General features: G+C 31.5%; 2 protein-coding genes across 4 annotated transcripts; one reads left to right on the top strand and one right to left on the bottom strand.

Annotated features, from left to right (window-relative positions):
• The first annotated feature begins 1,090 nt into the window (after positions 1–1,090).
• On the top strand, positions 1,091–1,915 carry LOC132741472 (uncharacterized). Its single transcript, XM_060729641.1, has one exon. It carries the CDS (start codon positions 1,091–1,093, stop codon positions 1,913–1,915), a length of 825 nt encoding a protein of 274 aa, XP_060585624.1.
• Positions 1,916–3,897: 1,982 nt separating this feature from the next.
• LOC132741473 (uncharacterized) lies at positions 3,898–11,892 on the bottom strand. Of its 3 annotated transcripts, XR_009627281.1 has the most exons (7): positions 11,862–11,892; positions 11,528–11,725; positions 9,621–9,664; positions 6,908–7,129; positions 6,383–6,473; positions 5,706–5,891; positions 3,898–5,022 (listed from the first exon to the last, which is right to left on the bottom strand). XR_009627281.1 is itself a non-coding variant. In XM_060729642.1 (5 exons), exons 3-5 carry the CDS (start codon positions 7,098–7,100, stop codon positions 4,861–4,863), a joined length of 504 nt encoding a protein of 167 aa, XP_060585625.1. In that variant the 5' UTR covers positions 7,101–7,129; positions 9,621–9,664; positions 11,528–11,645; the 3' UTR covers positions 3,898–4,860. The 3 variants fall into 3 exon arrangements, 1 of the variants encoding a protein (XP_060585625.1); XR_009627280.1 differs by lacking the exon at positions 6,383–6,473 and having other exon boundaries at positions 6,945–7,129; XM_060729642.1 differs by lacking the exons at positions 6,383–6,473; positions 11,862–11,892 and having other exon boundaries at positions 6,945–7,129; positions 11,528–11,645.
• Positions 11,893–17,476: the final 5,584 nt, after the last annotated feature.

Raw genomic sequence — 17,476 nt, 5'->3', positions numbered from 1 at the left:
TTTAGTGAATGCTTCAAGAATTACTTTATTGTTGTTTTTTCTTTAGATCTATTCTTAAATTCTTCTGTAAAAAAATGCCCAATTCTGATACTTTGAGTAAATTAAATAGAGTAATAGATTTATTCTTCAAAACTCTATTTTCCAAACACGATCACTATTCGAGGTGCAAGGGGTGTCCTAGACCGAGTGGCTTAGGTCGTTGACTTCAAACCAATAGCCCCTCACCACTGTGAGTTCGAATCCGACAGGAACTTTGGATTCTTTCATGTGAGGAAGCTATCTAGATAGAACGTTGGTGGTTCTACTCAGTATCCCGTTCGTCCCTGATATAATGCACGGAAAGGCACCGCCATCTTCCTCCGCCATTAAAACTGGAACGTCACCATATACCCTATACTGTGTCGATGTGACGTAAAATCCAATCAAACAAACAATCCAAATTCGACCTGCAGTGTTCATGGACATTATCTATAATCTTGTAGGGATAAAGAAAAACAATTTGTGAAGTTAATATATTGTTTATTTATTGTAAGACTACTAACGGTATTTCATTCATTTACTGTAAAAATAAGTGGAATAATATAAATAGCAATATACAATTTGATGTTTATCAAATAATTCCAACAAATAATTCCTGATTTTACAGCTTACTTCTGAGCATCTTATTATATATATCAAGAAGAAAAGACAAACAAAATGCCACAGAATGAAAGAAAAAATTGTCTGGCTAGAAGAGTTTATCTCTGAAAGAAATTTGATTTTTTTTTTAATTTATTTTAATTAAAAGAAACTGGTCTATGTAAGATATCCATTTATTTTATTGTTAATAATGATAAAACTGCAACAATTTGATCAAAATTTTGGCTATCTTTGTAGTAAAATGATAACTATGATATTCATCTGCTGTAAAAATTAATGGAGTTAAATGAATCTGTCTTCGCCATTTTTGACAAAATAGGAATAATTCTTACAATTTTATAAGATATACAGTCACATGTTGATATTAATCAATTACTTCTAGAAATACAAATATACATAATAATAAAGTAATACACAGCTTCTTTCTAGATATATACAATTATACATAGCAATGCAGTCAGCTACTTGTAGAGATATACAATTATACATAGCAATGCAGTCAGCTACTTGCAGAGATATACAAAAATTCGTAGTAATACAGTCAGCTACTTGCAGAGATATACAAAGATTCGTAGTAATACAGTCAGCTACTTGTAGAGATATACAAAGATTCGTAGTAATACAGTCAGCTACTTGTAGAGATATACAACGATTCGTAGTAATACAGACAGCTACTTGTAGAGATATACAAAGATTCGTAGTAATACAGTCAGCTACTTGTAGAGATATACAACGATTCGTAGTAATACAGTCAGCTTCTTGCAGAGATATACAAAGATTCGTAGTAATACAGTCAGCTACTTGTAGAGATGTACAAAAATTCGTAGTAATGCCGTCAGCTACTTGTAGAGATATACAAAGATTCGTAGTAATACAGTCAGCTACTTGTAGAGATATACAAAAATTCGTAGTAATGCAGTCAGCTACTTGTAGAGATATACAAAGATTCGTAGTAATGCAGTCAGCTACTTGTAGAGATATACAAAGATTCGTAGTAATACAGTCAGCTACTTGTAGAGATGTACAAAAATTCGTAGTAATGCAGTCAGCTACTTGTAGAGATATACAAAAATTCGTAGTAATGCAGTCAGCTACTTGTAGAGATATACAAAGATTCGTAGTAATACAGTCAGCTACTTGCAGAGATATACAAAGATTCGTAGTAATACAGTCAGCTACTTGTAGAGATATACAAAGATTCGTAGTAATGCAGTCAGCTTTTTGTAGAGATACTAAGTATACAAAGATTCGTAGTAATACAGTCAGCTACTTGTAGAGATATACAAAGATTCGTAGTAATGCAGTCAGCTTTTTGTAGAGATACTAAGTAAACAAAGATTCGTAGTAATACAGTCAGCTACTTGTAGAGATACTAAGTATACAAAGATTCGTAGTAATACAGTCAGCTACTTGCAGAGATATACAAAGATTCGTAGTAATACAGTCAGCTACTTGTAGAGATATACAAAGATTCGTAGTAATGCAGTCAGCTTTTTGTAGAGATACTAAGTATACAAAGATTCGTAGTAATACAGTCAGCTACTTGTAGAGATATACAAAGATTCGTAGTAATGCAGTCAGCTTTTTGTAGAGATACTAAGTAAACAAAGATTCGTAGTAATACAGTCAGCTACTTGTAGAGATACTAAGTATACAAAGATTCGTAGTAATACAGTCAGCTACTTGTAGAGATATACAAAGATTCGTAGTAATACAGTCAGCTACTTGTAGAGATATACAAAGATTCGTAGTAATGCAGTCAGCTTTTTGTAGAGATACTAAGTAAACAAAGATTCGTAGTAATACAGTCAGCTTTTTGTAGAGATACTAAGTAAACAAAGATTCGTAGTAATACAGTCAGCTACTTGTAGAGATATACAAAGATTCGTAGTAATACAGTCAGCTACTTGTAGAGATATACAAAGATTCGTAGTAATGCAGTCAGCTTTTTGTAGAGATACTAAGTAAACAAAGATTCGTAGTAATACAGTCAGCTTTTTGTAGAGATACTAAGTAAACAAAGATTCGTAGTAATACAGTCAGCTACTTGTAGAGATATACAAAGATTCGTAGTAATGCAGTCAGCTTTTTGTAGAGATACTAAGTAAACAAAGATTCGTAGTAATACAGTCAGCTACTTGTAGAGATACTAAGTATACAAAGATTCGTAGTAATACAGTCAGCTACTTGCAGAGATATACAAAGATTCGTAGTAATACAGTCAGCTACTTGTAGAGATATACAAAGATTCGTAGTAATGCAGTCAGCTTTTTGTAGAGATACTAAGTATACAAAGATTCGTAGTAATACAGTCAGCTACTTGTAGAGATATACAAAGATTCGTAGTAATGCAGTCAGCTTTTTGTAGAGATACTTAGTAAACAAAGATTCGTAGTAATACAGTCAGCTACTTGTAGAGATATACAAAGATTCGTAGTAATGCAGTCAGCTTTTTATAGAGATACTAAGTAAACAAAGATTCGTAGTAATACAGTCAGCTACTTGTAGAGATATACAAAGATTCGTAGTAATACAGTCAGCTACTTGTAGAGATACTAAGTGTACAAAGATTCGTAGTAATACAGTTAGCTACTTGCAGAGATATACAAAGATTCGTAGTAATACAGTCATCTACTTGTAGAGATATACAAAGATTCGTAGTAATGCAGTCAGCTTTTTGTAGAGATACTAAGTATACAAAGATTCGTAGTAATACAGTCAGCTACTTGTAGAGATATACAAAGATTCGTAGTAATGCAGTCAGCTTTTTGTAGAGATACTAAGTAAACAAAGATTCGTAGTAATACAGTCAGCTACTTGTAGAGATACTAAGTATACAAAGATTCGTAGTAATACAGTCAGCTTTTTGTAGAGATACTAAGTAAACAAAGATTCGTAGTAATACAGTCAGCTACTTGTAGAGATATACAAAGATTCGTAGTAATGCAGTCAGCTTTTTGTAGAGATACTAAGTAAACAAAGATTCGTAGTAATACGGTCAGCTATTTGTAGAGATATACAAAGATTCGTAGTAATGCAGTCAGCTTTTTGTATAGATACTAAGTATACAAAGATTCGTAGTAATACCGTTAGCGACTTGAAGAGATATACAAAGATTCGTACTAATACAGTCAGCTATTTGTAGAGATATACAAAATTCGTAGCAATACACTCAGCTACTTGTAGAGATATACAAAGATTCGTAGTAATACACTCAGCTACTTGTATAGATATACAAACATACGAAGATATAAAATCAACTGTTTCACAGATATATTATACTAAGAGTAGGAATTAACATGAAATAATGTCCATTTCATATAGCAAGGTAATGGAACGCTTGGCATATTGTTAACCTATGTTTGTATAAGGAAATAAGGGTTTATATTTAAATAAACTGTGGATTGGAATTGTTCAAGTTTTGTGCCGATTGAAGTTTTAATATATTTTTGTGGAATTTTCTTAATTCACAGGTTCCTAAGTTGCATATTAAGATACCTCACACCTACGTGGATTTTTGAAAGGAGTGTTCCAAGTTAAATGCATCTAAGATTCATTATAGTTTTCACTTATTTGTCCTTCTTGTTCTCTTAAAATATTCACCTTCAACATATATAAAAAGTCTTCGGACCCAGTGTTTGATTGCATTCTTATAGTCTATTCATTATAACAAATTTTGACCAACAAGTATTGCACTGTAGACATTTTGTGCGATGACGCTTTTGTCATGCAGTAATCTGATATTGGCAAAACATGTTGCAGGTCTTTGCTTTCGAAAATATGTATTTAGTTTTCGAGGCAATAATGTTATTTAAAATTTACAAATTTGCCTTAAGGAACAGCATCTTGAAAGGCGGGACAAAATGTTTCGTCAAAATCCTTTTGCAGTAAACTGCAAAGTTGCATTTCTAAAGCATCCACAGGTAAACGCATATTAACACATTTGCATATTTTAAATTTTTCTTAAAGTTATATCTATTTGCTAGTATACAAATTATTCCTGAAATTTGAACCTTTTTACTTTAAACCGTTCCCTATCTGTCAAAACAGCTTGAAGAAGTAAGTATATTTTAACTCTAGGACAAAATATATCAGACATTTTCACAGGGGTTTATATAATCGGTCACTTATTTTTTGTCACCTGCATCTGAAACAACCTTTCCTAACTTCGAAAGCACTCTTTTTTTACGGTTTTCTACACATTTTTTATGTTGTTGAAAATCATATCCTTATAGAGTAGTGTGTTGAATTCCATAAGGCTGGCAAGTCGGTCGAAAGCTCGTTCTGAGTATTGGAATTTAAAGGTTGAATAAGGTGTATCTTTATCTTCAAATACGTCAAACTCACCGAACACTTCCTCTTCCTCCGTTTCCCTGGAAACGCCTAGAAATCGGATTAAAATCAAGTCATTATTTTTCAATGCATGTGTATTTGATATTTTATGGACAATAGATTGTATCTTTTAGGCTCTGAGTATGAAAACCAATGCAAAAGTAAAACAATTAAAACTCACGAACTAAATTCATTGGGTCTGTTAATGACAAACTGTGAATAGGGAAGTGTGTCCAAAAACCTTTGCAGTAGACAACTAAATTTACAAAGTAATTTTAATCGATAATACCCGATGACATATCCTGTTTACAGGCACCATGCAACGCGTGTATGTTTAGTATTTATTTTTTCTGTTAAAATCATCGCAACTTTTTATGTCAAGTGTTTATTTTCTGATGAAAACACTCTAAAACTTTCATTTTTTATCATTTCAGGCACAAACATGTTCTAATTCAATAAGCACCATAATGCATTATATTTTTTTTTGTTCCGACATACATTTCCAAAGAACTGTAGAACTGTCTATTTATCAATATGTATCTAGGCCTTGCATGACTTTGTACAACATATATAAGTTTTCAGATCATGTTTATGTTAATAATAAATAGGCAACACTAATCATTTGTTTGAAAAAAACAGTTTTCTTTCATCATTCTGTGAAATAGCAACAGTCATATTATCATTATCTAGAATGCCATAAGTTCAGATAATAATGATTAATAAACCCATTTCACCTGGTGATTTAAACTTCCTGAATTCATTGTTGATGAGAATGAAATGCATGACAATCGGACAAGTATGATCATCAGGGTTTTCAAAGACATACATTCCTTTAAGTCTTCACTACCAATTTCAGTTGTGTTGATGTCAGGAAAGGGTATCTCATGAAGTTTTGCCCAATCAGCGGCTAGTCGTAGTTCCTAAATGATACAATGAAGCATATAAATAAAAAGGAACTGTTTTTTTTAAATGGCCAAATGCTCATACACAATTTATAAGACATACTGTTGATAATATATTTTCCAATTATTTACAAAGTCGTATGAGAAATTTATTTCCAACGTGTTTATAGATAAGGTCAAGGGTTATTTTTTCTGGATTCATTGTTAAGTGCCTTTCATTTTCTTTGACTTAAGGCAGTTATCACGGGTATGTGTCTTATCATACTTATATAGAAAACGAGCATACAATACAATGTCTTTAATATAAAATAATGAAATTAAGGACGATTCACAAAGTTAAATTTCATACTAACTAGTTGTAGAATATTATTTCTTTGCTTTGTTTTGTTTCACGAAGCACAACCACAATTTAGGTCATATGGTACCGACATATGACAGGTAATTTTGGCTATCGTTGGGTGGCGGGTGTAAAAACTTTAAAGCATCACCAAGGATCAAATCCACCTCACCTGCTAGAGCTAAGAGAAGCATACACACCAGTTATTTTAACCAATTTAGTCGCGTCTTATAATTACGCAGAGCAATCATAATGTGTCAATCCTAAAAGGAAACCCAACAGTCATATGTACAACATTGAATCCTAGCATTGGTAAATATCAATACATGTAATTTATAAAACCAATAGCACAATGACTAGACACGTTATATGCTTTAAAGTGTATGAAGTTATGTATTTGCTGTTTGTTGATTATAAAATTGTAAAAGTATTGTTTGTTAATTTTGTGACTAAAAATATTACAGAATACATAATATAAAAGAAATTTTTCAGTTTATTTATTTAAGAGCTTGACAAATCAACATTCAATGTACAATTAAATTCCGTTCAAGAAACTGCGATTAGGTTATGAAAACATTATATTATGATAAGGTTATGAAAACATTATATTATTACATAAATATTTTATCAGATATAGCTTAGTAAACTTTGAATATCGCTGAAAAGACTTAAATTGAATTTAAATTGTTGTTTTAACCATCAAAGAAAATTTCTTGTGATCAAAAATACTGAACTGTAAATGGGTCGGCTTTGTCACTTTCTCTTGCACTGAAATCAAATGACAGGATGAGATCAACTTCACGTTCTGGTCGTAGTATAAGAGGGAACGGAGAGTTGAATGCCAGGCCAGCGTCCACTAGATACATCTTCTCTGTATCTGTCGGGTTCATTTCATGCAACTCCTTATATAGTCCATCAGCTTGGAATGATAAGAAAAGGTGCTGAATCACGCCATCTAAAAGTGGGTTGTTCTAAACCGGTCTTTGTGTATATAAGATATTGATAGAAGCAATATAACTGTAATATTTGTATATTTCTTATAAAATATTTTGAAAAAAGAACTCTGAAAAAGTTGTGATTTTGTTATAAACATTTATGTGATTAATCATAATATTTTGTTTTGGAACACTTTATTATCAGGCATATAAATGTATGTTATATTGGATCAGGTATTTCACGCATGCCAACAACATACATATAATTTGTCCGTAGTTTGTTGTTACGTCTGATACAAAATACTATCAGCGTATTTATTAATGGTATGAAAGACCTTCAAGACTAATTCTCTTTACAATTCAGTCATTACGTTTTTTAACAAAATGGTCTTTAACGCTTAATTTTACATTATCATAACACAATATTATGACATATTGACAAAACATAAAAGGTGTAAAAATAAAACTCTTTCTTAAAAAGTATAAAGGTCTATAGAGAAGTGTGTATCAAGAATAGTATTTGTTTGAATCTCATAGCAAAGTATATTCCGTAAGTTCCTGAAATGACCAAAATTTGTCTTATAGGAGTCGTACGTGATAAATGTATTTGTTTAAATTATCGGTAACAGAAAATAGCAGTTTTTCTAAGTTTTCATATTCGCGTATAACTCTTGCCCAGACACTGACAGGGACACATTTTGTGAAAGCTTATCATCGCTTTGTTCATTTGAATATATAAAAAAACTATGATGGGGGTACAATTATTGAAATTTAGATCATAAATTCACAGCTACAGCTTTACACTCTGAAAATATAAATCATTTCAATACAGCTTTAAAGATGGTTTTCACAAATCTAGATCTTTTCACATACTTCGTATGTTTTTGCAGCAAATTCATTTAAAATTTCTCGGAAAAGAAAGAAAATGCCTTTGATAATCAAATCTAATGTGCATTGTATAAAAACATTTATAAATAAAGAAATGCGGTTATCTTTCATAACATTTATTATGCCCCCACAATGTGGGAGCATATAGCGTTGCACTTGTCCGTCCGTCCGTCAGTCCGTCCGTCAGTCCGTCCGTACGTCCCGAAATCCTGTGAACGCATCTCCTCTTAAACCGGATGGCAGATTTTGCTTAAACTTACAGGCATGAACAACCTTAATGTGTAGATGGTAGTAAAGGAAGGATTTTTCGCTGCGACCAAATTTAAGAGAATTATGGCCCTCTGTTGATTTTTTCACTAGATACTATGTAGACATTTTGTGAACGCAACTCCTCTTAAACCGCATGGCAGATTTTGCTTAAACTTACAGGGATGAACAATTAACCTTAATGTGTAGATGGTAGTAAAGGAAGGAATTTTTGCTGTGACCAAATTTAACAGAATTATGGCCCTCTGTTGATTTTTTCACTATATACTATGTAGAAATTTTGTGAACACAACTCCTCTTAAACCGGATGGCAGATTTTGCTTAAACTTGCAGGAATGAACAACCTTAAGGTGAAGATGGTAGTCAAGGAAGGAATTTTCGCTGCAACCAAATTTTACAGAATTATGGCCCTTTGTTGATTTTTTCACTATATACTATGTAGACATTTTGTGAAAGCAACTCCTCTTAAACCGGATGGCAGATTTTGCTTAAACTTCCAGGGATTAACAACATTAATGTGTAGATGGCAGTAAAGGAAGGAATTTTTGCTGCGACCAAATTTAACAGAATTATGGCCCTTTGTTGATTTTTTCACTAGATACTATGTAGACATTTTGTGAACGCAACTCCTCTTAAACCGCATGGCAGATTTTGCTTAAACTTACAGGGATGAACAATTAACCTTAATGTGTAGATGGTAGTAAAGGAAGGAATTTTTGCTGTGACCAAATTTAACAGAATTATGGCCCTCTGTTGATTTTTTCACTATATACTATGTAGAAATTTTGTGAACACAACTCCTCTTAAACCGGATGGCAGATTTTGCTTAAACTTGCAGGAATGAACAACCTTAAGGTGAAGATGGTAGTCAAGGAAGGAATTTTCGCTGCAACCAAATTTTACAGAATTATGGCCCTTTGTTGATTTTTTCACTATATACTAAGTAGACATTTTGTGAAAGCAACTCCTCTTAAACCGGATGGCAGATTTTGCTTAAACTTCCAGGGATTAACAACATTAATGTGTAGATGGCAGTAAAGGAAGGAATTTTTGCTGCGACCAAATTTAACAGAATTATGGCCCTTTGTTGATTTTTAGTTTTCAACTTGTGGCACATGTAGTCCAAAAAATATTTGACCTAGAGTCATAAGATTGACAGAACAGTGGCGTGTGGGGGCATCCGTGTCCTATGGACACATTTCTAGTTACTAGTTATTTTATATTATAACAATTTCTAAGGCAAAATCACGCACACGCATACAATTATATTTATGTCATATATTTGTCAATACAAAAGCTTTGTGTATTTCAATTACTTACTTGATTCCTTGCCTAAAAAAACAGAAGAAAGGTTCCATCCGTTCCTATTAAACAAAAATACAAAGAAAATTATATATAATGCATTAATTCATTATGATCCATCTAGTCAAACATTATTCTAGCCATACTAAATTGCAATATTTTATCCCAGTCATACTTAATCGCAGAATATTATTTCAGTTACACTAAATTACAATATATTAGTCATTCCAGTCATACTTAATGAAAATGTATAATTAATCAGTCTTACCAAATTGCAATGCATGAATATTATTCCAGTTAAACTTAATCGTTACACATATATGTTATTCAAGTCAGTATATTAATCAAGTCTTATCAAATTGCAATACTCTTTTCTAGTCATAACAAATCTTGAATCTTGAAACAGAAAAAAAAATAATTGGTAGCTAAAAAGGTGCATTGTATATACATTTGATTGTGTTATATATTAGAAATGCGCTAGGAATTATATATTCTTAATAACTGATTTGCATTATACAGACAGACGTCCCTTTGTTAATAAGCAAAGACTATTTATTTAATTAACGGCACATATATAGTGATCATCATTTGTAATATGTTCAAGCACAGCACATTAAATAATATTTATGTATGGTCAATACGAAAAAGAAAGTCAACTTGTAAATTCTTCAACTTTTATTTTGAACGTAAAATTGAACTGTCAACTTAGACAGACATGATTTGATCATTTCTTGGTTAACAGTCGTAATCGGACTTAGGTTAGTAATGCCCAAACTTAAGCAGCCATACAATATTCAAAATTAGCAATTTGATGTTATGTGATAAACTTTATTGACCCAGTTTTGCTTGCTATTTGATTACTGATTGATTCAAATACCTTTCAGATTTAAAGCAACAGTCAGTTGAATTCGTGGAAGCTTGTAGTTTAAGTTTACATTGAAAACTATACAAACTGATTAAAGGTGAATGGGTGTGAGATATACCACACTATTATTCCTTGTCATCTGTTTGGAAACTATATATTTTTTGTGTTGAATGAACATTCTATAATAAATTATTGATTTGTGACTATTTAATCTTTTAAAAAGGTCATTGTTTTCTTCTCTCTCTTTTCCAAGCTGCCTGGTTATTTAATATTGTTTGCTAAAAACACAAAAAGCCATAAGAATTGGCAATATATAAAAGCGTATGTACAGAACATTTTATCATGTGACTTTCTATCTAGAAAAGGATAAACAAAGGACAAGAGACAATGGATAGAGATAGTAATTGTTAGGATGTGAGCCGAATATATCGCTTATCTGAAACCATTTTAATTGCCTACCAATTATAGGTTCTCAAGTCAACTCAATGTCCAAAAAGTCAACTGATCATATGCATGCATACCTAGGTGTTTTTCTTGAATTTTAACTGATAAAGATGAACTGTGGGCATAAATGCCTCACATTAAGTCTTTAACGATTTCTAATGCTCAAATAATGCGAAATCTAAATGTCGTTTTCTTCCTTAAAACTTTAGATGAAAACATATTGCAAACTTAAGACTATAGTTTTATGATAATGGTGCATATAACTCCTCAAAACTGTAGGTCTAAGGTATACCCTATAATATTACCTTACCGGAGAAATGATAGATGCCGATAATTTCATGTGATGAATCCAATCGTCGTTTGCAAGGTCTTAGGACACCGCTAAATTACATAAATACTTAGACTGCATTCCAAGTAAATTAAGCTACAAGCTTTTTTCTGTTATACAAAACATACCAACCATCCCTTAAGTCCATATAAGAATAGTTTCGACATTAAAATAGGAAACAAAAACTTTATCTATTAATTCTAGATACATGTAGTTGTTGAAATGTTATATACAAATCGCGTGAATAAAATAAAATCATATGAAGGAAAAGTACCATAGATGTCTTACTAATTTTTGTAGATGGTCGGTATTTCTGCAGTTGAAGACCACGCATGAAGTTATTTACAGCAGCTGCCCTTCCTTGAATATCATTAGTGATCCTGTCTACAGAAGGGTGTTCCATTATTCTCTCAATTCTTGTTTTTCTCTTATCACCTCTCGAAGTTGTCTCCGCTTCTGGCTCGAGGTATTTTTCTACTTCTGATTCTGTTGAGATTGGAAAGAAACTGATCTACTTTTTTCTCCTCATAAAGGATACAACCAAAATACGATTTCAATTAAAAATATGGATATAAATCTTTGTAAAAAGGAATAAATTCAACTGAAAAAACTTTTAAAATACCAATAAAATGTCTTTCTTCCAGTACGTTTGTAGTTTGGATGAACCGATATAACAAAATGCAGAACGCGCTTCCCCAGATACCTGAAATCGATTTAACGTAAACGTACAATGCATCAAGGTTCGCTTGACACGAGGAAAACAGTAATTGACGCATACAGATTCAAACTCATAAGATGGATCACTAACTTGAACACATGAGTTGAAGAATGAAAAGACTTTTGCCAAAACTGACTGATATTCTTATACAAATTATACTTGATTTTGTATCTTGCCAACAATAGATTGCGTAATGCCATTCAAACTATTATCCAAAATAATATCACGCATGCGCAGTAAGTGACATTAAACCGACCCTAATGCTGATTGCATCAAAATAAATATTCATGTATGGTTGCAAAACATTGACGCAGGTTTGAAAATACTATTTTTGTTCATTTTTTTTACTTTATTAACCATGATTGCGGGGAGTTTGTGAAGTATGTGTTAAAAGGTGCTAAAATAGTTTTAAATTCTTACATAGATCTAGTGAAATAGTCTAAATGAAAAAAATTGTAAAGGCTGATAAAGAAATGTAACCGGAGTAAGATTGAAAATCGGTTGTTATTTTCTTTTTTGGGGGGGGGTGTCTTTTTGTAATTTACAGCCCAACTGACCCATGTTTTGGGATAATGTTGTACAATTAAAATTGATCAATCGGATAAAAAAGGTTGTGGGAATAATCTGAAAATGTGCACACTAGTTATTGATCTAGACCCTCATCAAATTGTACTTAATCTTTGTCAAATATTTCCAATTCAGTCAATCAGCCTTTCAAATGACAGTCTTGATTATTGTATCTTAAAACTGCATAAAGAATCAATATTAAAAATGAGTAACAATAAAAACATTTCAATGATTTTACCTAGGAGAAAATGCAATGGAAAATCGTCAAATTTTTTAAGGACGCGGCCTGAAAAGAATTCACTTCCGAGCATCTTTGGTTCCAAGAAGGTCCCATACTTTGGCATGCCTATCGCAAAGGGGCTAAACTCAATCCACTCTGCAAATTTACATTGATAAATAAATTAACATATCACCTGAACATATATGAGAAAATTTGTGATTTCTTTGCCTTTATGATCAAAAGTACATGTAAATATTTTTATAATTTAAATTTACCTCATATGAACGATGAAGAATTCACACCACCTAAGGAAATTTCTGTAGATTTCCATTCGAATTTCAAAATTTACCTGTAGCATTAAATTTATATATAAAGAAATGCGACTTTTATATTTCAAGCAGATTACTTCTTTATCTTGTCATGAATATTTATCCAATATTAATTTTTGGACAATCACCATTAAAATAGCCATAAATATTTAGTAATACAGCACAACTAATCATTGACAGGTGAAACATTTGAAGCAAGCTTTTTATTGCGCACCATTTTTAAAAAAATCGGAGAAATCTTCAAGTGCCTTTTGTTTCACTTTATTTACTGAATCTTGCTTTAACTTAAGTTGATTAATAACTATTTACCATGAAACACCTTTGCTGAAGTCTTCTTTTTCACATTAACAGCTGCATATAATGGCAAAGGAGCTAATCCTTCTTTCACTTTAACTTGTTGATTTGTCAATGTTGAATTCATTCCCTAGTTTGTGTGTTCAAAGAATAAGATAACAAGAATAATAAATCTATAAAAAAATTGCTGGAAATATACAATTAATTATAGACATTATTATATCTAACAATTTTATTGCGGAGAGGGAGATTAGAATGTGAGTATTTAGCTATTGATAGATCTCCTATCTGACCTTTTATTTGAATAACAGTAGATTCAACCACTAAAGCTTACACAACAAACGTGTTGTTTCGGACTTCTTATTGTATCCACACATCTGATAATTAGAATCAGGAATCAATGCATTAAAATCATTTCACTGATGTGCTTCGTAAACGTTGTAAAATAAAATAAACTAAAAAACGTATGTGTCATAGAAACTTGAATAAAATACACAAAGTTTTGATCAATATTTAGCAAAGGTGATGTCATATATGACATGAAATATGTATCAGCTTGGTGGAATGTAAAAAATAAGCATCGAAGATAGAACATTCGAATGCATAAGCCGCTTGTCTCTGTACAGTAAATTATATGCTTTAAAATCTATGTACCAAATTAAGACTATAACAACCATTGTTACGACATTTGAAATCACTTCATCTGTCTCATTAATCATATTATATCTATTCTAGTAGTTTACTTTTACGAATGAGTGTTTACGATACGCATTTTGAATGTAAAAGTTGCGTGTGCATAAATAATGTAACAATAAATAACGTGCATTATATTTAAGTACCAAAATCTTTGCAGCAGGGGCATTGTCTTTTAGTACTTCCTCCATCACGCGCTTACAAATTGTTTGCCTTTTGTCAATATAATCCTTTTCTTCATCACAAAGACTATGTCCGAGCAACAATTGTGTTCCTAAATGGCTTTATAAAGCAACAAAACAAAATTGTAAATTAATTATTGAAGGTCTGACAAGTACAAACTAGAATAAAGCGAACTTATCGGGGCATTTGACATTCAGCATGATATTTACTAGTGTAAGGGCTTATACATTTGAATTATAAACAAAATCGATTTCATTCGAAAATCCTACCAATTAAAGACGTCCAATATTACTTTCTAAGGATTAAACTTAATTTTATATTTGTTCGGGGGAATCATAAATAATCCTTAACAAGAGCCACCACCGGGCGGGGCAACGCTCGACTTTTTACTTTTTTAAAAGCAAACAAATAAATCGTTTAAACAAATCTTAGGGAATAGTTATGTTTTTATTTTTATAATCTTTATAGGTCGGTCTAGTAACACTAGTTGTATCGAAGTATGAAATCTTACAATAAATAAATGAAAATGTTAAGAAAATTTAGTCAAAATTCAATCATTTAACGATGCATATATATAATTTATTAATGCAAAATCAGTGAAAATTCAATAATTTAACCTTCAAGGTCAAGGCCATAAAAGAGCAAATGTCAATTTGAGTTTGATATACACGAAGGCTTATCCTAAAGAATATGGTCTGTTATAATATGAAATCAATCTATTCAATAATAACAAAAGTTACAGCCAGTTACAGCCAAACAAAGAAAAGAAAATAATTTGAAACTAATTTGACCTACAAAGTCCTCGGACATCTATAAATGAATATCAAGGTCTATCTGGTTAACTTAAAGAGCGATCCGAAAAGATTACATTAATTAAGTTAACGATCAATTCAAAATTAACAAAGTTATAGCCAATAATAGCAAGAAACATTCAAAATCTGTATATTTGACCTTGACGGTCAATGTCATTTATGGATGAAGGTCAAGGTTAGTCTTATCTACTGAAAGGTCTTGTCCCAAGGGTTGTTGTGGCCAAGTTTGAAGACAATTCGCCAAGGACTTAAAAAGTTATGATCAAGGTGTAAGTTAGCGGATGGCAACGGACGGCAACGCCGACATGACTGTAACAATACCTCTACTTTTTAAAAAAAATCGAGTTCAAAATGGAAGAATTCATTCATAAAAAGCTGTACGAACAATGCGGTATCTGAGCAATCCCTATAATTACATTACAAGTGAAAGAAATTATCAAAATATCAAAATATGTTTTATTTTGGTTGCGAAACTTCCTATTTTTTTCATTTTTTTAAATATTATTAATAAAATGAGGGGGGAACTAGGCAGATTCAAACAATTTATTATGTCCCTGGAGAATTTATTTGTAAAGAATAGTAAAAAAACTGTTTTCTTTATGAATTTACTCATATAAAAATTCAAATAAAAATCAAATAATTTTAAAGAACTTGAAGTAGTTTGTTGTCTTACATTTAACTTTATCTTAAGATTTTAAACCAATTGCATCACATGTTGTGATAATAAAAGAGTCAATAAAGAATAATGACGTAAATGGTAAACACAGCTCGTGTAATGAATTTGAGATAAGTTGATCACTCATGTCTATTTAATGGTTCAACATGTGATATGTCAGAATAATCATACTGTTTCACTGTAGATTTTTTTACAACGAGTTAATGTTTTCCTACAGCGATACATTGAAGAGTATCATTTTTCAATGAACAAGCTATATTTAACTTAGTTGTTGTGCGTATAAAATTTATCTACATGTAAATGTCAAGTATCAAATATAGGCTATTGGTACTTTGCGAAACGGAACGAAACGGAATGGAACGGAACGGAACGAGAGGCACCACATAGGGGAAATTAAGAAATGAAATGTAAATTCTTAAAATCAATATAAAGTAATCATTATAGTAAATTATATGAATTCTGTATAATCTTAGTCTATCCGATGAAACTCATTATACACAAACAATTAAGTATGAACTATAGTTTTGTCTAGTTCCGTTTCGTTTCGCAAATTAACATTACCTTCATGGGTATTGGTATTTTTCGAAAAGGGAACGAAACGAGAAAAAAATCTATTTATATACATGAAATGTTTTTTATCTAATAATCGTTTATGCTTCCATGTACAATAATGATCACAAGAATATGTATGTAAATATTGTTTAAGTAATTTGCGACAGCTCATCAACGCCATAACTAATAACTGGAACCATACAACACTTTTCTAAAAGTAAAGGTAGAATTTCTTAATTAACGCTAGTCGACGAACCAAGATCGCTGGTCTTGTAGTCTAACCTGCTAACACCTGCGCTACTGACTTCCTATGTATCAAACTCATAGATACATGTATCTTCATAAATAACCTCGACATGGAATTTTGTTATAAGATTATAGGACAATTTGTATGTTTGTAAAGGGAAGGTTTTTTGCATATTTCCTTGTATGTGCACGCGTGATTATTCTCTGCATTATACCAAATTAGCCCTTTCTCTCTTGTTTCGTTCCGTTTCGCAAAGTGTCACAAAGTGAAAGTACGTTTGTAAAATATTGCATTATATTTTCACGCCGAACCTCATTTTTACTCTATATTCATTGATGTGAGATTGCATCATCTTTTGTTCAATTTAGAGTTTTCGGGTGAAATTATTATTTAGAGTATTTTTATGGTTTGCATAAATTTCCATGTATCAATTTAAACATTTTGCCGTTTATTTCACAAAAATCCTTTCAGTAATAAGAAAGTTACATTTTTGTTTTATGAACCAGATATATGTATTATGTCTGTATTTGAAGGACGGGCCTTTATTTTACATTACTATTTTTCCCGCCGTCCCAGCTTTATTTCGTGCAAATCGATTTTTCATGTTTTGCACGATCCGTTTTCCCGCTCAGTACTCAGTAGTTTGCTATATATTGACTAAATTTTAAGTGACATATTGCAATGCACTGGACGTTATACAGGTCACTATGACGGTGACAGACAAATTATATTTGTCATAAAATTACAGCTTGTACAAGGTAAATTTAATATCTAGTGATTTTGTTTCATAAATTTTTGCTATTTCGTAAAATACTATTTTCTATTAGAATTATAGTTTATTTGATTCAGGTTTAGTTATTTGGCAGTAATTTACTGTTTTCTAAATTTTTGCAGATTAAATTTTAAAAGCTCTTTTTATTCTAGTGTTTCGCTATTGCAAATTTAA

The sequence above is a fragment of the Ruditapes philippinarum genome, unplaced genomic scaffold (genome assembly GCF_026571515.1).
Source record: "Ruditapes philippinarum isolate M1 unplaced genomic scaffold, ASM2657151v2 ctg14473_1_1_1_1, whole genome shotgun sequence".
Taxonomy (NCBI): Eukaryota; Metazoa; Mollusca; class Bivalvia; order Venerida; family Veneridae; genus Ruditapes; species Ruditapes philippinarum.
The sequence above is the reverse complement of the archived record's forward strand: the minus strand, read 5'-3'. Positions and strand labels throughout refer to the sequence as shown.